This window comes from Melospiza georgiana, chromosome 1 (assembly GCF_028018845.1).
Source record: "Melospiza georgiana isolate bMelGeo1 chromosome 1, bMelGeo1.pri, whole genome shotgun sequence".
In the NCBI taxonomy this organism is placed as follows: Eukaryota; Metazoa; Chordata; class Aves; order Passeriformes; family Passerellidae; genus Melospiza; species Melospiza georgiana.
In genome coordinates, this window is record NC_080430.1 from 41,980,464 (window position 1) to 42,006,877 (window position 26,414).

At 40.7% G+C, this 26,414-nt stretch overlaps 2 protein-coding genes across 2 annotated transcripts in view; one reads left to right on the top strand and one right to left on the bottom strand.

Annotated features, from left to right (window-relative positions):
• Positions 1 to 4,244, top strand: part of STT3B (STT3 oligosaccharyltransferase complex catalytic subunit B) — a 51,054-nt gene extending 46,810 nt beyond the window's left edge. Inside the window, exons 15-16 of the mRNA XM_058032208.1 lie at positions 435 to 647; positions 2,594 to 4,244. Coding sequence (XP_057888191.1) covers positions 435 to 647; positions 2,594 to 2,674 — 294 coding nt within the window. The 3' untranslated portion in view covers positions 2,675 to 4,244. The remainder of the gene's footprint in view (positions 1 to 434; positions 648 to 2,593) is intronic.
• A 2,158-nt stretch (positions 4,245 to 6,402) lies between these two features.
• Positions 6,403 to 26,414, bottom strand: part of OSBPL10 (oxysterol binding protein like 10) — a 113,425-nt gene continuing 93,413 nt past the window's right edge. The window contains exons 8-12 of the mRNA XM_058035797.1: positions 22,546 to 23,029; positions 13,792 to 13,978; positions 12,186 to 12,368; positions 9,873 to 10,026; positions 6,403 to 9,168 (exon numbers count right to left, since the gene is read on the bottom strand). Coding sequence (XP_057891780.1) covers positions 9,124 to 9,168; positions 9,873 to 10,026; positions 12,186 to 12,368; positions 13,792 to 13,978; positions 22,546 to 23,029 — 1,053 coding nt within the window. The 3' untranslated portion in view covers positions 6,403 to 9,123. The remainder of the gene's footprint in view (positions 9,169 to 9,872; positions 10,027 to 12,185; positions 12,369 to 13,791; positions 13,979 to 22,545; positions 23,030 to 26,414) is intronic.

Here is a 26,414-nt window from a genome sequence, read left to right on the forward strand (position 1 = left end):
TCAGTGGATTTACTTGTAACACAGTGGGGCCAAATTTAACTGATAATTGTGAACTACTTCTGGATTATATGGAAAACTGTGGAAGTGCAAATAATTGCAGTATAGGCAAGAGCACAAAGGCAGCAGCTCTGCTGAAAAAACACCACAGGCTGCTGCAGCTCAGACTGTTGAGTTGTTTCATCTCTGAATGCAGACAGGGTGGTTTTGCTGAGACATTAAGTATTGTCTCCTGTGACAGCTGTAGGAGTAAGAATGAATTTGTCCCTTAGGATCTCAAAGGTTTTTCTGTGTAGTAGAGTAATCAGTGCAAGAGAAGTGTTGCCCTTTGACTCGGGCCAGCTGAAAACATTGCCTTATCTATGAAGTTTCACAGTTTGCAGTGATTGGTGTTCTGGGTTTTGTCTCAAACTAACATGCAGCTTTAATTTTTATAGCTGGATTTTCGGACACCCCCAGGATTCGACCGTACACGCAACGCGGAGATAGGCAACAAAGACATTAAATTTAAACATCTGGAGGAAGCCTTTACCTCAGAGCACTGGCTTGTTAGAATATACAAGGTCAAACAACTAGACAACAGAGAGACACTGGATCACAAACCTAGAGTAACCAACATTGTACCGAAACAGAAGTATTTGTCAAAGAAGGTGGGTTCCCAGTGAAGTAACTGAAAGGGGTCAGGAGTTTATTTTTAACTGTGAATCACATAGCTGGTGAATTATATATTTCCACTAGCCAGAATGTTATGGATACTGTTCATGTTAGTGTCCAATATCAGACCTGCCTGCTGGTAATAATTGTTAATTTACTGTCTGCTTAACTTAAAAGCATGTCAAGACACAAGGCTAGATTTTTTTTAGGCAGAATGCTGACTCGACATAGAGTGTGTCACTGGCTGTTACAACTCTTAAGTCTTCATGTAACTGGAAGTATAATCTCTAAAGTACATCAATTCATGTTTCAGTAACTATGGCTCACTAAGTAAATGTGGAAGTTGCTTTCTGACTTTGTTTGAAAGTAGTGATGCCTAGAAGTTTACAAATGGCAATTTTGTATGAAATAAATTAAATATGAAACTTTTGTTGATGGAACTTTAGTGTCTGTCTGCTTACTGCTTGAAGTCATCTTCATGGTTTTAAAGTGTTTGTTGTGCTGCCCTCCTTCAGCCTGTTAAGAAAGGCCTGTTCCCAGGGGAGTTGGGGAGACTGTTAGCAGCCCTCTCCTTCACAACATCTGTTTTCTATATATTCAAATAGATCTTGCAAAAGGAGCTCCAGAGCCCTGTCTAACAAACTGGTATAGGCAGTAGACTTAAACTGTGTCATGGAAATACAAGTAAAGAACATTCTCTGCAAGTAGGGAATGTTAAATGTAAGGATGCTTATCTCTGTGATTTGATGGGAAGTACATAAAATAAAGCATTTGGGAGTTGCCACTGCTGCTAGACATGTCTTGAAATGATAAGCTTTATTATGCCTGTCATACACTTAACATTGTAACTTTTGATCTTTAATGACAAGCAAGGCTGTATTTATCTATGATAGATGTGCTGACCCTTGAGCCTTAGATGTGTAAGTTTTCTGTCTAGAAGCTGATGCAGTTTCTGAAGGCTGCAGTACAAACAGGCTGCACTTCCCCTTAAGAAATCAGAGAACCAGGGAGAGCATGGGATTTCTTAAATACAAACTAGGATTTCTTAAATACAGTCTGAGGGCTCCTCGGTAGCCACAGTTTTTCAGCAGTTGCTTCCTAACTGGAAATTCAGTCCATCTCCTGTCATGTTAGGAATGACATTGCTGAACCTCAGAGATTCAGTGTATCTGAATATTACATATTAGTTTGTATCTATCCCACTTTATTGTAAACATGTTGTTGGTGTCATGTTGATTAAATGCAGTTTTTTAAAATAATAATAGACCCTGCTGGTAAGCACAGCACAGTGCAGCAAGGCTGGGAGCTGCCTCCTGGCAGGTGTGTTGAATGTACAGTTCCACCTGCCACAATCTATGTACACAAATTTGAAGTTAATTTTACCTTTGACCAACATTAATGGATCCCCCTCATTACTATCTAAAAAAAAAATCTAAAACAGGCTGATAAAGGAATGTGCAGGAAGTGCTAACTAAGCAATCTACAGACCAACAGCAGAGTTTAGAAGACTAAAATGGGATTATTCAGGCTTTTTTCTTTTGAAAAATGCTGCTTTGAGCAAATACTTCTACCTAACTTTTAAGAAGATAAAATAGTGCAAAAGATGCAAGAAGGTATTTCCAAACAAAACTAAGACTTATTGCTCTTTGGGCATATTAGAATTTTATCATGTTGGTTAATTATTAATTCTGCCTCAGCACATGCTTTAAAAAGAATGCTACAGATCTAGTAGACAGGGTTACAAAAGCACATCTTGTGCAAAAGCAACTGTTAGGCAGGAATTAACAATCCAACATTAAAAATAATAACTGGAAAATGCCTAGTTGAGGGTTTAGCATTTAAGCTCTTTAAAATCAGTCTAAAGCTCAGGCATTGAATGCACATCATGAAATCGTGGTCAAGATAAATCATTAACTAATACCTGTTCTGTTTTTCTTTTTAGACCTCCAAAAGGAAGCGTGGCTACATTAAGAATAAACTAATTTTAAAGAAAGGCAAGAGACCCAACAGGAAGACAGTTTAAACACACTGTTCTGATTGCTAATACGAAGCAGTTGTCCTTGAGATAACCAGTCTTTGCCTTTAGCTCAAATCATGTTTCACAGCAACATGAGGGTACAGAACCATCATTGGTCCAGATTATTGTACAAAATTTTCAGGCAATGTCTGATTAAAAATATTGGCTTATTGAGAACAGCTGTTTTAGATTTGTAATGTGAAGCAAGACAGAGCTGCTATCCAAGTCTAGCAGCATTTTTTTTATTGGTACATATTATCCTTCAAATCTGTTGAAAATTTGGACTGACTTTACCAAAGAACCCTGTAATTTGGTCCTTGGCACATGCATTACTTGTCAATCTTTTCTGGAGAACACTGTTCAGCTGAATAGCAGCAGTATGAAAACTGGAATGGTGACATCTGAAAATGACTCTTTTTCAACAAGAAAGAGATGGCAGAGCTCTCTCAAATTCAGCTTTCAAAACAAGTTACTCCCATGATTATTTTTCTATGGTTTCTTTCAATGTCCTTTTACTCTTGCTGCAGGCTATTTTGAGCTGGAGTGTAAGAAGCAAAGCTGCAGTTTTCACAAGAGGTGACAGGACAGATGAATTGGACAAGCTGCTTTTGTTCAACATGGGATTGCAGTATTGCTGCCTTACACTGTCATTTCACAAGGTAGACAAGGCAAATCTTGCACACTGTAGATACAAGGGCTAAATTTGTAACCTCCTGAAAGATCTGAAACGACAGTAATGAATGCTATAACAACATACAGCTGAGCACCATGGAGCTGCTGGTGCTTCAGAACAGAAATTAAACTTTTAGGTGAATGTTTACATTGGTAAAACAAGTATAGCCTGGTTACTGGGGAAAAGAAGGTTGACAGGTATACAAACCCCTTTTCTGTAGCTATCAAAGGTAGAAGATTTGCAAACCTCTTCAGCCCTCACTGCCTTTCTGGTGAGGGTGGAAGTTTTTCTGGAAATCTGTTTCTCTGCATTTTATTTGGAGTGCTTAAATCAACTGAAGAAATTCTTGCTCTAGTGCTATTTGCTTTGTCTGTCTTTTATACTGGTTCAGTTTGGGTTTTTTTTTAAGTGGTGAAAACTGTCAGATTAAATGCACTAAAATATAAATGGAGACTGAACGTGTTCACTTTCCAGACATAAGGAAACTTTATACAGACTTGAAATTTTTCTTTAATTAAAATGAAAGGGTTTTTTTGCAGTTTGTTTTCCTGCCACAGGTTGTAACTTTTTATAGAAACAAATCTTGCATCAATAACTTGATGTAAAATGCAGAATAGTATGTACCTTTCATGAAGAAAATGTAAATTTACAGTGTTCTGTGAGAATGTTACTGCTGACTTCTTTCCAAGGTGTAGAATATTTTTTTGATTTATGAACTCATTTTTGACTTCAGTGGTTTATACAGACCAATATTACAGCTGCAACATTTTCACAAAGGTAATTAAATCTGGATTTCTGGCCCCTGTCGTTTGGAGATTTCATTTTATTTTGTTGCTTTAAAGCTCAATGCAGACCAGTTGTCAACTGTAGGGGAAAATAAAGTTAATTCAAGTTTTGTGTTAAGGCTGTTGTGTCAGTTTTGTTGTGATTATCTTGGCAACATGTTGTTTGTAATCCTAGTCATAAATTAAGACATTGGAATTCCATATTGCAAATCTCCTGCCTTCACCAAGCTGCTGTAGTGAAGCCACAGCATCTTCTTAACTCCCTCCAGCTTAAACTAAGCCAAATCCAGGGCCTCTGCTGTGATGAAATGAAGGTGGCTGTCATATTTCCAGGGAAGAGCAGCCTGCCTTCCCAACCACACATTGCAGCAACTCCTTGCAGCATCTGGAGCTCCCCAAGCTGCTACAGCTGCTCACCCACCAGCAGAAGGGCTGAGTGATGATGTGATGCACGATTCCCAGTGCTGTGCTGCTTCCAAGCCCCTCTGCATCCTGACCCTGGGTGAGAAACAAGGGATCTAGCATTTGGAAGATCACCTGAAAGGCAGCAGGACAGAGGCTGCCAGTCAGTCTGGGGCTTGGCAGTAACTCAGCCTTGTTTCAAAAAAGGAAATACAAGATTGCCCTCCCCTCTTCAGGTACCTTTACATTTGGACAGACTTGTACCAGATTTGTACCTTTACATTTGGACAGACTGTCTTCAGCCTTAGGTAGCAGTGTTCTCTTTAACAGCAGAAACAAGTGAATCTGAGGCATGTGAAATAAAAATAAGCCAACTGCAGGGATCCCAGCCAACCTGGGCCTAAAGTTGCCTCCTACTTACCTGAGCTTTACTTTTTTCCTAAATCTAACATGACTTAAAGCGTTCTGCCAATGTTCTGCGGTTAAAATTAAATAAAAAGTTGGGAGTCATTGAGGTATCCACTTAGAAAAAGCAACATTACAAAGAAGACCTGGCACTGTCTCACCTTGGTTCCTCAGGAATCTGCACACTGGGTATGTTTACAGCTGGATCCTGGAATCACACAGCTGAACTAACTCCTGCCTCTTTGGGAGAACTGCACAGAGCTTCTACCAGCAAAGACTGTCAGCCTCTTCCCTCTTCATCACACACGCTTCCCAGACTAGTTTATTTCCTTAGCTCCAGCCATCCTTTTTCCTTTTGTTGTTCTACTATGTCAAATTTTGAAGCATAATTGCCACAAAACAGTAAAAAAACCCCAAAAAACATCAAAACAATAAAACAAAACACAACAAAAGACACGTGAGCCAGGCTCAGGTCAGCAGTTGCTAAGGAACTAAAGCTGCAAGTGTCTAGAATTCAATAATACTGCCTAGGTTCTGTATCTCTTAATCATTAGTGGTGGGAGCAGTGAGACAGGCAGTGCTGTTGGTAATCCCAGAAGAAATATTTTGACTTGCAGAAGTAATTTCATAACAAGGAGAAAAGTTGTTAATTAAATATCTTGATAGATTTACTCTTGAAAAAGCAGCTGAATGCTTTGACAGAGCTCCTTGTACATACCAGTCTCATCAGGAGTAAAAACTGAAAAAAAAGAATATTTGGCTGTGACTAAAACGCTCTCACATCATTATCCCAAGTGGATAAACTGCTCCAAGATGGGGCCTTGAAGCAGTGCCATGGAAGGCAAGGAACAGGGCTGGGCAGTGTTTCCTGCCCTCTTTACAGGCAGTGTTGTTTTCCGTTGTGCAGAAAAACAAAGTGTTCCAGCAAGATTGTTTCCAGCACTGTGGATGAATGTTTAAAGAAAACCAGAAGGGCATTATCTAACACTTGAAAAATGCTGACCACAATCTGTGTGATTCCTCTAAGAACATTTTTTTCTCCTCACACAAGTGCCCAATGCTGTAATAATGTAGAGTTGTGTTTTAAGAGGTTCTAATCAAGAATCCCTGTTGGTGATGAAGATTAAATGAAATGGGATTTTTGGAAGCAAGGGTACACCGTTACCTATTTCCTTTTGACTTGCCAAAATGAAGCAGATGTTCCCCAGCCTTTCCTAAAGCTCTTGTCGCTGCCCAGCCCCATTTTCCCTGGGCAGAGCTATCCAGTTCAACCAAAAAACTTACCTTCAGAGTGTCTGGGAGAATAAGGAGAATAAGCAGGGTGGAAAAGCGTCACAGCAAACCCAGATTAACCTAGCAAATCACTTCCATGGGAACCATGCTCAGGTGTCATAGACAGCTCCTGGACAGTCAGTGACTGACACCACTGAACTAAGGCTTCCATGGAAAGAGAAAGGGCATCCCACTGCTAAATGAAACAAATCTTTTATTCATGAGCATTCTCATTTTAAATTCACAAGTTATGAAAGGAAGGCAAATCAGAAGAGACTGCCAGAGCATCTTTTAAATGATAAAGGTATAAATTTTCTTTCTGAACATTTCTAATTTAAGAAAGAAAAAGGTTGCATAGGCTTTCTACAGGTGTGCACAAAAAAAAATAAAATTTAAGTACATGGAAGTTTTTACATTACAATTCAGTGTACATCAGCTACTTGAAAAGGAAAGTATTTACTTGCAATTCCAAGACAGCTACTGGAACAACCTACAGAATAAGGCTTATGAATATTTACTTTTCAGTCCTGCAAAATATACTGAACACATACTATCAGAAAAATAACATGACACTTGTGAATCTTGTCCTGGAATCTCTCGCTGATGGGATCTTTTCTGAAAGAACTTTTTCTGTTCGTGTCTCCCAAGATAATTTGGGAAAGAAGCAGTGATAATGGCATCAGGGGATTCTTCATAGCATCAGAACAGAACAAAACATTGGCCAGAGCACAAGTGGAATGTCCTCGGCATGCAGAAACAACCAACCATGCAGACAGAAAATCTTCAATAAATTACAAGCAGAAAATTTTTCAAATTTCTCCTCAAAAGAACAGCTACAGCATCTCTGTAGCCTTGACAGTCACACCATCCCAGCTGAAAGAGGTCTACTCCTTCAGGGGCCCAGGCCTGCATGCCTGAGACACAGAGGTTTGCAATGGCTATTTAGTGAGTATGTGTCTTGTTCTTTGGTGTGTGAGAGTTCTGGGAGGATGTTCCATGTTTAACTCTGCTTTTTCCATTGTTCTTTGTGATGACACTACAAACTGTAGGAATACTCTTAGGTACTTAGACTAATCTCTAGAACAAGAGTGGATCCATTATAAAGTGAATTCTTGCAGGTGATAAAGTACAAGTGTTCCTGATGATACTCAGTAGCAGTTCAGTGATGACTGCAACAGCATCATTTTGGTTTTGTTACAGAAAACTGTTACATCAACTGTTCCTAAAAAATAAGATTTTTTTCCTCTTAAAAAAAAGTGTCAGTTACAAAACCAAGCTCATACAATCCACTTTTTTTAAAAAATAGGATTTAAATCATTTAGAACACAAATCTTCCTAATGTGCAAAAAAAAAAAAAAAAAAAAAAAAAAAAGAGACAGACAAGAGGACAAAATAGATTTAGGAGGAAAAAGTAGCCACACCTTCATTAAATAGAGATCTGAAGTTGAAATCCAAAGGAACAACTAATGGAATGTTTCCTTGTGCACACACCTCCTCCACTCAGCCTTCTGAGCTGCTCAAGAGATTTTAACATCTACCAAAAACACAAAATGCAGGATGCACAAGGACAGATGTGAGCAGTGCTGTGACCTGGATATCTCTGCAGTATGAGCCTAAGTCAGTGTATGAACAGAGCAGACAAAAGGCACAAAATTACTCAGCTCTACAGATGGGCATCCATGCTACTGTGTGTTAGAAATACAGTGGTTTTGTTAAGGGGCACTGTGGAAAGGAGCACTGGGGACATTTTACATGTGCCTTTTGCTGCCACCTCTCTCAAAAACATCTTCATTTCCAACAAATACAAACTAAAAAGCGACAAAACCTTAACACACTTCTAGAATCCACTTTGTCAGTGTCACAGTGGGTACCTTACATAGCAAGATCAAGTGACAGGATTTTCTTTAATTTTTCTTTTTAACACTACAAAACAAATTGTATCCCATTTCATTTGTTTCATTCATAAAGTTATTATTCCGGTGTAATAATTTACTAAATTGTTACTTTTACATCAGGGAATAATTTTTCTGGGAAGGCTAGTTATATCACCTCTACTCATCCAGATGTTTTATCAGAAGCAATCCCATTTAGTGGAACATGTAAGCCAGAAGTGTTGGCATGCCAGCAGCCAGAGAACATTACACAGCAAGATCAAAGTTACCAGAGCAGCTGGCTCAGGGGTGGTGACCAGAGACTGACTGAACAGCTGGAGCGCAAACAGACAAAGCAGCGAGGACACAACGGGTTAGGGTGAAGAACAAAGTTCTGGAGAAGGTATTGCTACTTCTTAGAGGGTGGCAGAAAATTCACACTCATCAGTGACAGGAAACGCCCTGACCTGGGCAACCCAGAGCGAGCACAGCCGGTGGATCACTCTTACACCCACGTGAGTTACTCGCTGACTGCTCAGACAGATCGACTGCCATTAACAGACACGTCACGTTTTAAGTGCAAAACATTTTTGGCAAAAGTGAAAAATAGAAAAACCTTAACCAGTACTAATAAAAAAGTATTTTCTTAAATACTAGCACAGGGCCTGATCCTGCAAGCACACAACTCAGGGAACCCCGGCCGAGTCCAGCCAGGGTTCTGTGCCCTAACACTTGAAACACTTGGAGGAAAAGGTCTTTGAGCCGCTATTGGTGTTGGTACTGTTTACATGTAGTGTAAATAACACACACAACACATGCACACCGTGGTACTGAGGGACCTGTGCCTGTGTGCCTGTGGATCTGCACACACAAAATGGCTCCTGAATAAACTCGAGCTCGTACTTTTTGTGAGATGTATCATTCACAGTACATAGCTTCCCATGGGGATCTTCTGGGAACAGGACCTATCCAAGGACATCCTGAAGTTACATACTGTATCATTTTAATGCCTTTCAGGTAAACTTAGGAGGCAACTGCTCTCTCCTGTCAATGGGCCTTCCAGAGAGGATTCACGTACAGCCAACCGTCGCCCTGTAAGAAAATTAAGCAGTTTTACAAACAAGATTTACAAATACCAGATCCATGTACGTCCACACAAAAGCTAAAATAAGATTAAACAAGAAGCCATCCCTGTCACCTGAAAATTCTATGTTTAAATAATTGACAAGTAATGTTGGTAGGAGGGAAAATATTACAAAGGGGAAGAGATGCAATAAGAAGAGATGCAAATTTAATTAGCAGCTAATGGAACAATTCCCACAGTCAGTCTCATTTTCCCTCCACCTTTCCTCCAAGAAAGGAGAAAGATGAACTTGTTAAAATTCATTTCCTTTCACACAGATGAAACCCAAGACTGTGTTTAGGATGTCAATGCTTACTTACACTGGATATATCTCCCTACATTGTGCTCATTTTAGTATGCTAAGATTATGGGGGAAGTGAGTATGCAGAATTTGAGAAGTAAGGGCTGGATTTTACAGAAAAACACATCACTTTATGTGCCTAACATTAGGCACCAAAAACCCAGATCAAAATCAATCTAACTGAAGTAAAGTGAACAAGTCCACTAGAGATGGAAAAGCCCACTGCTCTCATTCAAGAGCCAGACTCTGTCAAAAAAGAAAATTTAAGCAATCAGTGGTACACAACAACACCCATCCATGACAAAATCCACATTCACTCATCCCCTGTGCAGGAACTTGCTAAAGGTCTCTAAACCAAGAGACTCTGAGTACCTCTTTGGCAAAGTATTTGGGTTTCCAGGGAGTTGTGAGCGCCACCCGCTGCCTCTCCTCCGCTCGCTGCCTCTCTTCCAGGCGGTGCTTGTGCTCCGTGGCGGCATCGATGTTCCCCTCCTTCAGAGAGTTGGTGACGTGCTGCCACAGGCGCCTGCCCAGGGACAAGAGCACAGGCCAGGGTGACAACAGCTCTGACACTGCCCCTGCTGCTGGGCACCACACTGCTGGGCAGCAGGCTGAGGCCATGCTATCCACGCTGGTTTTCCAAGTCCCACAGCATGGGAACCATCACACTCCTAGGATATTCAGCACATTTGTGGACCAGATTTTCAGATTCAGATTCACTCAGATTTTCAGATTCACCCAGTATTTTGCAGTGCAATTTTCTCAGCAGGCTCTGTTTATGTTCTCGTCACCAAGTGAGCTTTTTTTCTCAAAGCAGGTGGATTTATTTCTACCATTTCCAGTTCACATTCCTTACTGATGTTCCTCCACCCTCCAAATAACAGGAGTTTAATTCTTGCAGGTAAATTTTTGAATTATAAGGGAGTGCCAGCCAAAACCCAAGAGTGCATTGAACTGGGACACTGACTGGTCCAACAAGGTCACTAGCAGAGGAACTGATTCTAGGGAGCCGCTCTAGGTCTGTGCTCCATATTCCCAGTTACAATATCTACCAGCACAGAGCTACACATTTCTCACATAGCTGATCATGCCTTATATCAGCCTAGCAGAAGCTTTGCCCAGAAAAGCACTGAGAAAAATCCTCATAGAATGGTTTGGGTTGGAAGGTAGATCCTCTAGTTCCTCCCTCCCTGCCATGGGTAGGGACATCTCTCACTAGACCACTCTGCTCCAAGCTCCATCCAACCTGGCCTTGAACACTGCCAGGGATGGGGCATCCACACCCTCTGGGCAGCCTGTTCCAGTGCCTCACCACCCTCACACTAAAGAACTTCTTCCTAATATCTAATCCAAACTGCTCTCTGTCTGAAACCAACCATAGCTTTCACATATGTCCAGGGCTGTTTAAATGAGATTGTGTTCACAATGTGATAAACTGCAGATCCTGCAGAGCCACTGGATGGATGCAATTTGCTGACTAGTATCTAAAAAACACAATAAATACACTGAAAAGCTACTGGTTTCCTTATTTACTACAATCTTTATGTTCCACACTACAGGGGAAAAATGAGTTTGTGGATAAGCAAGTGGTCCAGAAAGTAGACAAATTGTATCTGATCCCGCACAATGACTCAAGACACCTTTGTAAAATAAAAAGACGTTTACAGATAATAAAATGTAGTTTAACTCATATTTTTAAATCCTTCAATAAAATGTTCCTAAATTCAATTAAGGTATTGATTTTTCTGAAGATAAACATGAACAGTTATTGACAGTGAATACAGATCAGGTTTTTCTAATGTACCTAGTCCAAGTTAGGCACATGATGTAGGTGCCAAGTGCCTCAAAACCACCTGTATGTGTGTCTTTATATCTCATATTGCCTCGCATTTTATATATGTTTATACAAATACATATTCTAAAATATATAAAACATGAAGCACCAGTTTCAATGATATGCAATATATAATATATGTACCAGTTTGAATTGCTTGCAACAAGCTGATTTGCCTACCATGTTGCAATCACTCCAAGAAGCAGGTGAAAACACTGCATTACCATCTTCCAGATGCTCATTAAAACAAATACAGGCCTTTCCCCCATCTACAAAATTGATGTACTCATCACTACAGCGTAATTTATGCTCCAAGGAACCAATACACAGCCTCAGCTCTCTGTGCCCAGATTTCTGTGCTGTGGGAAGCAAGGAATTTTTGAACCACAGCACTCAGAGCTGCAGTTGGCTTCCCTGCTCTGTTCCCACCCAAAGTTCAGGACAGCACTGCAAAGCCTCTGCCCTTACCTGCCACAGACGTATTTTATGAAAAATCCCTTCCTTAGGATTTTTTCTCCTGAGAAGCTGAGAGGCCTCCAATAATTATCTGCTGCTGTGGAATGCAACAGGTGCATCTTTGATTGGTCACATTTAGTTGTTTTTAATTAATGGCCAATCACAGTCCAGCTGTCTTGGACTCTGGTCAGTCACAAGTTTATTATCATTCCTTTCTATTCCTTGCTAGCCTCCTGATTAAATCCTTTCTTCTATTCTTTTAGTATAATTTTAATACATCATTTTCTTTAATATAATACAGATCACAAAATAATAAATCAGCCTTCTGAAACATGGAGTCAACATTCTCATCTCTTCCCTCATCCTGGGATCCCTGAGAACGCCAACACACTTACCTTGATTCCAGTGGCCCTTGGTTTGCTATGGGCCTGATCTTTTTCCTGATCACAGGCAGTTTGGTGGTGTCAATCACTTTGGTGTCTCCATTGCTGTAAGTGAATTCCAGGGTGCCATTCCATTCTCCCTGTGCCTTGCACACAATGGTGTTCGTTGGATTGTGCTTCACCTCAGCCGTAACCCTGATTCAAGGGGTAAGGAAAAACAGACCACAGACATAACTGGTACCATTTATTATCAACACATAAAGCACAACCTTGCTAAGGGTGCAAGCAGCTTTCTACCTCCACAAATCAATTATTCAAGCAAAGTACTGATACTGCCTCCAAAAAAGACAGACTCATTCCAGGAAAGATCTTCTAACACAGCAACAACTTGGGGATGACATTCTAAATAAACACAGGAGTAATCCAACTTAAAACTGTGGTACCTGGCTCAAGCCCAGACCAAATGGTTACCTCAGCAGCCTGAAAAACAATCCCTGACATTCATGTGACATTTTCAATACATGATACTTTCATGCCTGAACATAATGCTGCTCAGAGACCCACGTCAAAAACTTTGGGTATCTTTGTTTTCTTCTTTAGCTCTGCATGTTCACTTCTCAGCTGTTGAGAAGCAATGATTAAAGCCACCTCACCAGTCAACTGGTCTGAGAGTGAGCAAAATAGACAGGTAGGACTGGAAAACTGAAATGCAGGGAGAAGTTTTGTGAACGTGTCCATGAGCATGCATACATGTGCTTTAGAAAGCCATGTAAAGTAATGTGTAAACTCAATTTTTTAATTACTAAAGTAATACAGCACAACTTCCCCAAAATTTTACTCACCCTGATGGCACCAATTGTTAATTTAAAGCTTGTAAAGAAAAGCCCTGTCAAAACAGTCTCATGTGGACATTTACCTGAACACAACATTGAAATGGTTGACACATACACATATGGAAGAATAGTTACACCATCTGAAATGAAACAGAGGCAACCATGCAAAGCACAGTCTCCTCTGGACACTGCAACAGTCCATGGCAGAACAAGAAAGGGATCTGATGTTAATGCCTGGAACATCACCCTGAGCATGGAAGCAAGACAGGAGGCTGTCCTGCACAGTGCCTCTTTGCACCCTTAGTAAAGGGGAACCAAAGAAGGTAAACAACATTTTCACCATCTGGAATTTCAGTGCAGAGATGGGAGTCCCCAGTAGGGAGGTACCACAATGGGCAGTGACACTTTTCAGGAGCTCAACCTGGAACACTAGTTCATCTACAAGACTCACACAGAAGCAGAAGCTGGGGTAGCAGAAATACTGCCTTTTCCATGTACATTTTTCTGATCCTACACTTACAGCAACTTTTACAAACAACAAAGCCTGGAGATATACATTCTCTTTATTTTAATGAGATAAATACATCCAATTCAGTTAAACAACATCATATGTATTGCTACAATAAACTGCCCTCGAGCTTTAAGTCATCTCCAGCACTAAAAGGAAAAGAACTTCAGCTATCTGTCTATGGAATACTGCAACAGGAGAACTGAACAGATGCCCCAGAGCCCTTCCCCTGAAATGCAGCAGCAGGTAAACAAGAGTAAGGCAGTGATTGCTGTACCTGTGGACCTTCCCTCCATAGAAGGGCTTGGTGTGGAACGTGACCGTGGCAGAATAGCCCGTTCTGGCACAGCTGATGTTGACTTTCCCTCCAAGCTCCACCCAGGGGATGGTGAGGATAGAGCGAGCATAGGCACTGGGCAGGGTGAAGACATACTCCTCTTCATGCTCCAGCAAGTGAAGGACACCTGTGCAGGAAGAGGAGAAAGTGAGGTGAGAAAAGGTTCTGTGATAAGACCTGATGGTCGCTGACTAATTAGCACCATCAAAATGCACATCCATGGAGAGCACGTGCAGCCCTCCTTGAAGGAGAGCACTCTCTGCTAAGAAACTCTGCTTTCTAGAACAAGTTTCTTCCAACAAGCATTTTCAAAAGCATCCCATTTGACTGTGCACCCTGACATACTGAGTGCTGCCAAACAACTTTTCAGAAAATCTGACTGGATTCCTTACTTTGCATTAGTGTTAAAAGCTGGATAAACATAGAATGTCCACCTAAAAAGCCATACTGAAAATTCAGGTGCTCTGTCAGTGTTGTATCATAATCTCCCTCCAGAAAAAATATGGGCATGGCCAAAGAACTGTTCACTTCTCCATTCAGTTAGAAACAGCCATGTCCTCCACTAATTCCCTCTTGATGTTGTGAAAGGCTCTAAGTCTCTGTGGCTACAACAAGAAAACATGGCAACTACAAATTTCCTATTAACTTTGCTCTTTAATTTCCAAATGGCTGGTTTCTCACATAGGCTTTGAAAAAATCTTGCATAATCAAAGAGGTGCCCAGCAGGGCCACTGCTCTATCAGTACCAAGTCCAATGTCCCTACCAGGCAGAGAAAATTACTGGTAATTCCATCTCTTTCTGTAAAGGTTCCTCCACCCTCAGCACCATAAGGCTGTAACTAAAAACAACACACAACAGCAGCAGTTTTTCAACATTACTTGGAAGTTGCACAAAGAAAGTTGCTTTCCTGATCAGACCTTTGCAGCTTCCCCTGGGGCCAAGGATACAACTCTATCCCCATAAAAACTGCAGTTTGGTCTTCAGGATAACAGGACATAAGCCCAGGAAAAGAGCACCATAAACCTTGCACGCAGAATTAGATCATGCCAAATGTCTGCAGCGTATTTTTTACCAGAGTTTTACAGTCTTTTGTGTCCCATTTACTAACTGCCTAAAGGCAAAAATGACAGCTTTGAAAATATTTTTTCACAACAGGGACTGAAAATAACCTATTACAGGAAGAACTCACAACCCAGAAATATTTTGAAAAAAAAAAAAAAGGAAAGTTATTTTGACACAGTAATAGTATTGGTTTAGTAGCAAGATAAGCTTGAGCCCATTTGCCTTCACCCTGGGGCAGGCAGGGGAAGAACACACTGTTAGTGGTATTGATTAATCTATCTGTTTAAGGGAAAACTGACACTACTTTTTCAAAGTGGTCTCACATTTAATGAAGAAAAAGCATTAAATAGGAGCACAACACTACTGCTGTCAATATGAAAATATGCCTTTAACACTGCATGGAAACCTAAATTTAAATTAAGACACACTCCAAATTAAACGCACAGAGCTCTAAGAGAGCCCTGATCTTGAATATTGGCTCCAGCTAACAAAACTAAATACAAGCACAGGAAACTGCAATTCGTCACTTCTGCCTTCTGAACTATTTCACAGGAAAAGATCTGCAAACCAGACCAGCTCCATGCAGTTGTTCTCAGAACCTCTGCAACCTCAGCCTCCCAGCAGTGACACAGGCGGCATGTTCCCTTCGTCAGCTCTGACACAAGGAGCTGGGAGTGCAAAAGCACACAGAAAAGCCATGTCTCAAAGGGACTTTAATCATTCAGTCTTGGCAAGCCACAAGTTCCTTGTGTCACGTGCTGAGCCCTCAGCAGCAGGGACAGGCCAGGAGGACACAGCCACAACACAGAGACACATTTTGCCTCCAGCTTCCTCGGCTTCACACCTGCACAGACACCCCAGCTGAACACACTGCAGGGAGGCTGAACTACCCAGCCCACCCTGGACATGCAGACAGGAATAACTCATACTCAAAAAACTACTCTGGCTATCAGACTTATTAAATGGATGCTACAATAGCATTAAGTTAATAAAAAACAATTGTAGGATCACAGAATGGCCTGGGTTAGAAGGGACCTTATAGATCATTGAGTTTCAATCCCCCTGCCATGGGCAGGGACACCTTCCACCAGACCTGGCTGCTCAGAGCCCTATCCAACCTGGCCTTGAACACTTCCAGGGATGGGGCACCCACAATTTCTTTGGGCAGCCTGTTCCAGCACCTCAATACCCCAACAGTAAAGAATTCTTTCCTAATATCTAACCTAAACCTACTCTCATTTTAAAGCCATTCCCCCTTTTCCTGTAGTTACATGCCCTTGTAAACAGTCTCCCTCCCTCTCCCATCCTCCTCTGACCATCACTGTATGTGATGTTCCTCATGTGAGAGGAAACTGGTATGATAAACACAATTTCTTTATGGGTCAGCATAGGTTTGCCTCTGTCCCCCGATGGGATCAAGAGCTTTTTCTCCCTAGTCAGATGGGAGGGGCTCAGAGCTGCAGCGCTGCCAAGCACATTTAAAGTGCAGAGCAAACAGCAGCAGTGACCTTCAATGTAAATATTTAACCACCACAGCAGGTTAGATATTAAAAACTGAACCCAGCTCTCTTGGCAGTATTTTTAGCACCCGGTAGCATATTTTCTGAATTCCTTGAACACCTGAATAAATACATTTTTTAATGAAGCGCTATCTCACTTGAAATGTGACTCCAGCTCTATAATTACAGTCTAAAAGAGATTAAAGGGCAGATCTGAAATACCCATGACTTGATAATACTTTAATATTAACTTGACTGCTTTGCATTCCATTGTTCACAGAGCTCACATGCAAAACTTTGTTTAAATGAAGCACCACAAACACTGTGGCTGCAGCACCACATTGAAGAGAGACCTGTGCTCCCTTAGGGGAGAGGAAGCCAAAAATTGCACTGAGATTCAACATTTGTAACAGGTACCACAATTTGAAGTAACTCCCCACCCTGCAAAGTGTCAATCTTGAGAAATCAAAAGCCAATTAACTGAAAGCTAACAGTTACTTTACAATGTGTCATTTTTACATCTGCTCATAATCATTACATTGCAACTGAGCTTTAAAAACAACTGCTGGAAAATACACAAGCCATTTTTCTTCCTTTGCTTCCTTGCTGTAAGGGATGATTCAAGTTTAGTTCGAAAATGGCTATAAGTAAATACACATGTAAAATAAAACACATGTAAAGCTGTAAAATATTCTCCCATTTTTAGTTTTTTCCTCTCATATCTAAGAGTTCTTTCAAAAACTTCCAATTACTTAAAAAAAAATCTAAAGTATTTATGGGCAACAATTACACAAGGAAGAATACACCAGACCAATACTCTGGGAGGAGCAGTGGATTTAGTAATCTGGTTTGTTAGGAAAAAATGCTACATAGAAGGCTGAATTTGTTAAAAACCATTGCAGGATATTGAAATTCCTCCTTGAAATGTCCTCAACACCATTTACTCCTCCTTTTGACTCCAGCAATGTATTCAGAGTCACACCCCTATCCATGACCCCTGAGCCTGCACTAAAGGAAGCCATGGCCTGGCACATCACTCTCCCAGTTTGACTCTTACACGTCCCTCACTGATGCTGCGGCTTTGTGCATTGATTTCCCAGTAACACATATTGGCAAAAAACCCCAGAGGAGGCTCTGGATCAATAGGCTGCAGAAGAGACATGTGGGATTTAATGCTTCCCACTGCCTGCATGGAGATCAATCTGAACAACAAATGGCACGTGGGACACCAGGGGCCTGGGGCAGCTTTCCCATTTAAGCAGCTCTTCACCCTGTCTGTGTTTCTGGTAACACACAAAGAGGAGCAAGTTACGTGTAGGATGAGCCCTACATGGGTGTCGTGCATCACCAACTGCCCAGATCCCCACAGGAAAACAGGAAATGCCAGAACTGGGCTCTTATTGTCTCAAACCTTCCAGGCAGCTGTGCTGAGCACTGCTCATTTTTCAAAGACTGGAATCATTTGCTAAATTAGGTAACGAGTGCCATGCTATATGAAAATGGTTCTAAAAACACTGGGCTAAAAATACTAAAGAAAAATGAGTACTTAGGGAAATACTTAGGTAGCTCTAATTGCATGGAGCAATCAAACTTTGGGACTGATAAATTTTAAGTCACTCATTTCTCAGTACTAGAAATTATAGATCTGTACATCTATTAATACATACACACACATACATGTATTTGAACAGAAGAAAAAAAAGGAGGAAAAAACATTCATTGCTTTCTTTTAAATTTACCCTGAAAGAGCACTGAAACTTTTACCCACCTATCAGATCTTTTCTAGTTGATTTCATTTGAGAAAAAATAATTTTTGGAAGCCCATACCTCACTATTTTTAAAAACATTTAAAATAGCAGAAGTGAAAACATCAAATGTAACTAGCCACTTGACAATACAGAGCAATCCATTGAAATGTACTTTATGCTCTCTGCAAAATTAACCCATAAATCAAAGATGACACTTTTGGTTGGCTTTTGCTGTTCTGAACCAAAATCCAAGAGCAGAAAAGGAACAGGCACAGCTGACACTGAGGTGTGGTCACCACAGCACCCTTACCTCAAACCAGTATCCTTTTAAAGATTCTATGAACCACATAAAAACCATTTAATATTTATACTGACTTTCTCATCCTTTGCTAATTTAAATCTTAATGTGACCCTGTTCATTAGAGCCTCATCTCCTCCCTCACTCTTTCATTAGTACATAATTAACATTAACCAGAATTAGGGACTGCACATGCAACCTCAGTTCTTTTATGCAAAATAACCTCTTTTCTATTCCAGGTGGCTTTCTCATGAGGAAACTCAGTGCTGACTACTCTGAAGAATGGGGGTTTTGTCATACAGCAAAGAAAAGTTGCAAGGTTTCATTAGCAAGCCAGATTTAGAGCACTCATAACCAGAGATGAAGAAAGGCTAGCATATAAAACAGCTCCCCACATGGATTTCCAGCAGTGCTCTCCCAATTGTTCTGCATCTCTGCATCTGATACTTACTTTGAATCAACAAACAAAAACCACAGACAGAAAAAAAAAATCTTACTCACTTTGAGGTGTGACACACACAAAAAATCAAACCACTGAGACACTGAGCTGTAGCCTTTGTGTGCCAAGACCATACCATCCTTAACTCCCCTAATCCTATAAATTCCTTTATAAACCCTTCATGACACTCTATATCAGCTTCTAATAAAAAACATAAAAAGCAATGTGCTCTATACATCTAAGGACTTGCTATAAAAATATGATTCAAAGCCTCCACAGACACGTTACCATTACCATATTCTTCACACACTGTAGGTCCAAAAATTCAGTACTACTCTATTTCTGCAAATAGCCAACTGCAGTAGAAAAAGCTCCACTGAACTATTGGAGGGACACATTGGATTGTTCAAAACACACCCCAGTTGCTTGTATGCAACATTAGGCTACAATGAAGTTTCTGGTCATTGTCACAGAATCATAGAATGGCCCGGGTTGGAAGGGACCTTAAAAGTCCTCCTGTTCCATACCCTCTGCTGTGGGCAGGGACACCTTCCACCAGACCAGGCTGCTTACAGCCCCATCCAACCTGGCCTTGGGAACCTCCAAGGACAGAGCATCCACAACTTCTCTGGTCAGCCTGCTCAGACAGAACTGTTGTGATACATATCTGACTAGAACAAGATGGTCACTCACTATCACTAAATTATCCAAAGCATTAATTACAGTTCTCTAGCACTCTGTCTGGAAGGATGTTTTCCCCCTCTCCCGTATCAATTAGTACTGATTTAATCTGTAGTATAATGAACCTAATATTGAACCAACAGCAGAATTATTTAACCTAAGACTCAAAACAGACACAGGTATTTTAGAGGCATCGAGGAAACTGTCTTTCAAGTAACATGATGTCACATCTAAAATCCTTTCTGCTCTTGCAAAGAGTCAAAGACCCACACATGTATGTAATTTAACTCCAGCAACAGGCAAAAGAAAGTGCTGAATGTTCATAATGAGGGGGAATTTAGGAAAAAAAAAAAAAAAGGAGTCAGACACAAGACAAAATTCCAACAATAGCACATAATTAGTTTGGTCATCCAATGCACAGTAGCAAAAAAACCCCACAACAATTAAAACCCAGAGATTTTGAGGATCCATGAGATGTTACTTTGTCTCTCATCAAAAGTAGGATCTCATCAAAAGCAGAATGATATTTCATTCCCCATAAACTCAATCTGCTTTTAAAAGATTAAAATAAAATTCTACAACCTTACCAGCCAACCTTGGTGTGCGCAGTTCTCTCCAAGGAGCTAACTTTAGTTTCTACCTACCTTAAGTAGCTTCATGTGCCTTCTGACTATTAGCACCTTTCCACAGCCCAACTCACTAACTTTGCTAGGCTAATTCACCCCATATGAAATGTTGCATCTCTAATATGTCCCTAAACACAAAAAAATGTCAAATTAAATTTCACATTACTAAAATTATTAGGCCCTGCACTACTAGGCACAAAAACACAGGCTTAGATTTTCCACACTTTTAGTCCAACAGCTCCTTTTTGTCAGTTCAGCAATCTATTCCCTGGTACTCACACTGACCTCAATCTACTACAGAATTTATACTTATGCAGCACATAAGAAAGAAGCATCTGCAGTAGATTCTAACTTTTGCACAGCTTGACAAATTCACACACCAACTTAATCAGGAAGACTTCCCTGGACCTAAAATAAATAAACAAAAAAAAATTTAAGAAAGTGCAGTTTCAAGTGAAGGAACTGCACTGCAAAGCTGGCATTTTAAACTGAGGCTGCCAGGCTTAGGCTTGCTGTTTTCAGATGACAGAAAGGCCTCAGTGGTAAAACTTCTTGCTGCTCATTGCCAGTCCTCAACATGGAACAAAAATGCTTGGGCTGCACTGAAGTATCTCCATCACTTCCCAGAAATGCTGTCACTGTGAATGTCCCTGCTCCTGCACTGCTTACATGAACAAAAAGATGAATAGTAACTATGAACTGGTGAACCCAGACTTTCTCCCAGCATGCACATCACAGAGCCAGCAGCAAACCTTGGAATTAAAGAGTTTGCTACTGCAGATGTTCCCCAGAGCCTGCCTCCACTCCTGGGACGTCTCCAGGATCATGAAAAAAAGAAAGAGCACAGGGAGGAACTGATTCCCACATGCACACATGAAACAGTCCTTGGGGTGAGTGAGTAAGCAGTCTTAGACCCTTTCTCTCTCAAAACTGGGACACATCAGGACTTTGAAGTCTTAAATAATCCCCACAGTAGACACCCTCAACTTCAGGGAACTGTGTGCGCTAGCAGCAAGAGAAAGAAATTTCCCTACTCCTACATAATCATAAGTGACTTTGTGTTTAATTTTATTTCCATTAAATAGTTCCCTTCACTCAGCAAAAGAGTACTAGAAACGAACATGTACCAGAAAAATGCAGAATGTTAAGCCTGTGACTAGTACAGGCAGGGGACAGACAGACAGACCAATTTCCATTCTGACACTCCCTTCCCAACTTCCTTAACTCCGTATTCAAAGCAAAATACCTAAGCCACAGGAAGAAGGAAACACAAATGCTAACACAGACTTTATCACAAGGGTATCAAAACCAGTAGTAAGGAGGTTTCATGCCTCTTCTATTAAAAAAAGGAATAAATTGCCATCAGAGAAGGAGCAACTGTAGTCCTTTTCATGGTCTTTAGTTTTAGATAGTGGAAATAGTAGAATATACCTGTATTTTTTCACCATAGTTATTTCGTTGCTATTAAAAAGCAAAGCCAAACCACTGCATTTCCTACTCCACTTTTTTACTGCCTTTAATACCATAGTATTTAACATAATGGTGACAAAAAGAAGCAAGTTGTCTTCATACTTCTGAGACTACAGTCCAAAAACTATTTAAGACAAAACACTAAAATCCATACATAGCATCTTACCCTCAAATGGCCAAAGGGACTAAATTGCTTACAAACACACTTATCTCAATGCATGAACAGTCAGTGACAACACTGGTACAAGTGGTGCATCAGTTCAGATCATCCATTAAGGATTTGTTATAACTCCCTTTATTTCTGAACTCAAGTTGGGCAATGATTTATCACAATGCAGACTGCATGTGCATGATATGGAAAATCAGGATTCACACCTCTACTATGTGACATTCTAGAAAGCTTATGAAAATACACTAACTTTCAAACACTACAGAAATCATGATTCTTTGCAGAAACTATGAAAAACAAATGTCAAGTTTATGCAAAAATGAGTTTCTTCTCACTGCTTTGTTCCAATAACGAACACCAAATCCCATATTACTTTGAAAGTGACCAAAAATGATCTCACAGAATATGCCATAATTTGTCATTTGCTCTTATGACTTAATTATTTCTGAAGTCTGGCCACATAAATTACCAGTCTCATCAATATAAGCACACATTTATATATGCAATGTGTATTTCACATTCTGTCTGGACAGCAAAAGGTTATATGAATCCTACAGTTTTAATTCCAAACTTCACAAAAGCAAACAGTCATAAGGTTCAAAGGAAAGGTCAGAGGGAGACCAAGTAGGAAAACATTTGGATTTCTGTTGACACCCAGAAATATTAGCTAAAAGAAAGCAGAATAAAAGCACATTTCTTACCTTCACCTACCATAGAAACACCTATTGACATGCCCATGAACTTGCTTTTGGTCCATACGTGAGCGTTCACACACATTTTCTTCTCTTTGCACTCACAGTAAAAGCAAGATACTGGCGGATGATGAGACACTTGTTCAGCTACAAACCTCAGCTTGTAGCATGAGGACTGGTCCTGGCCAAGCTCCTTGGCTGAGTCCTTAGAAACCGTGGAGGCACCATTAGTTCTGAATGCTTTCACTTTATCTCTAGGCACATCCCACGAGCAGTGAAAGGTTTCACCAATTATAGGGTTATAGGGCTTCTTGGCAACTGCTCCCTTTCGGCCTTCGTGAAAAGCTGTGAGATAATACTCCACAAAGCAGATAATCCTTTCCTCGGGAGTGGCTCCAGCTGCAATTGACAAAAACAGGTCTGGATGGGCCATGAAATTTGCATACATCTCCAGCAGGGATCTTTTCTCCAAAATAAATGTTGGAAGCACTACCTGTATGTAAAGCAGACAAAGGCATATATGATTTCCCTGTGATCACACTACTGAGGGGAAAGGGGGAGAGGGAACAGTTAGGACAGCTGTAATTCTGACCCTGCCAAATTTTGGGATAGCATATTTCCCTCCCATGCCACAACAATTTAATATTCTTTGCAGTGTAAATAATGAGTGAAGGAAAAAGCAGTGGCCTTGATACCCATGCAGGCTGCTTCCTGAGATCATCATGACTTTCACGAGCAGCTCACACAACAGGGATGGGCTGTTCCACGCACATGGAAATCCACCTTTTCCTCTCCTCTCAGTTAACAAACCAGCCATTGTTTTCTTTGTTTACAGGACACAAAAACATACTTTGATATAAACTAATGTACACCAAATGTCAACAAACCAAACTAATCATAACCCTCCAAAATGGGAGGGGCACACCCTCCCAAAACACCAGAAGATGAGTATTTTATATGAATGCACCCATCACCAACCTCTAAGTGGTGGAGAATGTAAGGGGTGCATCCATCACTTCTGTCAAACATCTCTGTCCCATATTTCACTCCTGGGCCCCTGACTACCCACTCTACATGGATTACGTCCCTTCCAGCCTCTAACAAACCAGCCCAAGGATATCCAACCACAACCAAATATCAAGTTTATTTCCAAGTATAAAATCATCCCAAGGAGCCTTCCCAAGAGGCTGTAGGTAAGAAAGCAGTCCCCATCTGCCCTAGAGTGTCCTTATATGTCATGTCCCCCCACAATTCCCAAGCCAAATCCCCTGCCATCCCTAAGATCTCCTGTGTCCCCCAAGCCCATGGCACACCCTCCAGTTTCAGACGGTATCATGTCACTATGGTGGGCCCCTGCATGGCTTCGCTTTATTTCAGACGAGTTGGAACACAAACTGCACAAACCACTACATTCATGTCATGGGAATAGAGAGGCTCCCATGGGCCCAGAAAAAACCTGGGGCTGAGCTCTAGGCAGTCTGCGCTGGAGGGAGCCAGCCCCAGGTGACTTGGATACAGTCTCAAGGGCCTTCTCCAGCAACGCAGATGTTGCCAAGGTCACTCACTTCACAGTAACATTTTGTTGGAATTTTCCACGGAAGGATCCTGGAGGGTACTGCAAGGCAAACAAGGGCTAAGGACCATCATTTATTTCTCTCCCTTCTTTGCCCCCATGCTCCCCACTTTGTGCAGGTCTGTCGCAGGGGAGCTCACGGGTTGCTCTCACATGACCAAAAGGAATTTCTGGCACACACAAATTTATCTTATGTGAATCCAAGTGGCTCAATGATGCCAGATGCAAACCTGCTGTCCTCTATTACAGCAACTCTTCTACTTTCCTCTTTAAATTTTCACTGCATTTTCACTTTAAATTTTTCCTTTTTCCCTTTCCCAAAAGCAAGGGTTATTTACAGCAGGCAGGGAGCCACTGTTTGTCACAAACCCATTTGCTTTCCCCCTGCTGGTCCAGCTTGCTATTCTAAGTGGGACCAAAGCATAGACCAGCCCTTTTGGATCCCATGGATAATGAAATAGAAGCTTTCAATTTTTTATTAATCATTCAGCCCTTCTCAAAGAGAACTTGTAAACAGGAACAAGAATTCCAGTCACAGCAGCTCGAACAGAGTCTTTACAGCTACACAGCAAGTCACAGCAACTCTCTGCAAAAAGAGAGAACTGCTGTGTCTGGAAACTTATCTGCTTATTGGCTCTCTCCTTCTGTATTTTATATTTACACACATACAGCCCTTTATAGGCTAATAATTTTTACAAGTTTAGATATAAATCAAGCAAAGTTCCATCTGTAATATTTCTCTGACTCTACTCTCTAAGCCTCGAGGACTCCACATGATTTCTGCTACCAACCTATTGAGGCCCTGAATGATGGAGGACTTTAATTTTACACTATGTGTGGCAGACTGAGTGCTAATGACAGCCTACAGTCCTGGTGGTGTGACAGTGGCAGGCTGAGGAGATTGGTTTTCAAAATGAAATCCAAAACTTTGAAGGCAAAGCAGAAAGCCAGTAGAGGTTTTTTTATTATTATCTTTAGCTCTTTAAACAATTCCATCTTATTTGCAGCATTCTCATTCTGACCATTATTCATTATCCAATATCATCTTTAGGAAAACACAATTCAGCAGTTGAAATCCTCAATTCAGGATCTCATTTTAATATAAATTATACACTAAAAGATCAGGTTACAGGATGGGAAAGTGACAGCAAAACATTCAAAAAAATCTCCCATATTTTCTGTCTAGAAATACCAGTAGTGCCTTTGTGAGTTCACTGCAGAGACTTGAAAGGGCAAACTCATTTGAATAAACAGCACTCTGCATCTCACTATGTCCAAGAGCCTCTCTCTAAAGACAGTGACCTTTATTAGCACAAACAGAGGAGAGGAAAACTGCAGACCATCCTTCAGATGATGCAGATTTTATGGTACAACACTAAGACTGCCGTGGTTTCATCCCATTGTCATGGTCACAGAGTCTTGGTATCTCCTCCCTTAAGTCCCAGACGGGTGCTTTGCTCAACACAGCTACAGCAGCACTGCCACCAGGTGAGATGTGATGAATCACTGACTCTAACTATTGAGTTTCAAGAATCAATTTTAAATCTGAGTCAGGCCTGAACTCCAGCTCAAATGATCTTGCTTTAAAAGCCTAACTAAGCTGGAAATTAAATCCTCAATTGTGGCAGGAACAGATCCACTGAATAACTGAATTGTTTCCACACAAGGAGGCAGAACTATGAAATAAAAATATTTGACTTTTAAAGCTTACACAACTGCAGTATTACAAAATATGCCTACAGAACATTGCCTTTTATCAAATAATCTCACAGCCTCAAAGTTTCAATATGCAACACCACACACTAACATAGCAAAAAGGAAAAAAAAAATCACACCAATAATTTTTTTAATTGGCCCTATCTTGATTTCTGCAGAAATAAGAAAAATAGACATAAATAAATTTGCAACTGTACAGCTTTCTTCTTGCTAACACCAGGCTGTTCAGCACCTGTGCTAGCACTCCAGCTTTTAAAGGAATGAGGTTTTCAACCAGACAGAATGAAGCGTCCAGAAAAATACACTTAGGACCTATGTTCTTTATACTGGCTTTGGGCAGGACTACGAATTTTTCTTTTTTTTTAATTGCATAAGAAGTCAAAACTAATTTTTTCCTCTGAGAAAATGCCAGCATGACAACCATTTGGACAAAAGAAACACTCTGGAAGAAATACCAAGTTGCTGAAGTCTGAAGCAAAAAAATCACCTCACCTCATTCTAAAACGTTAGAACAATCTATTCTTACTCTCTCTCAGGCTTCAGATGAAAAGAAAGCAGTTTAAGAGGCATTCTTCCATTTTCATTGAGG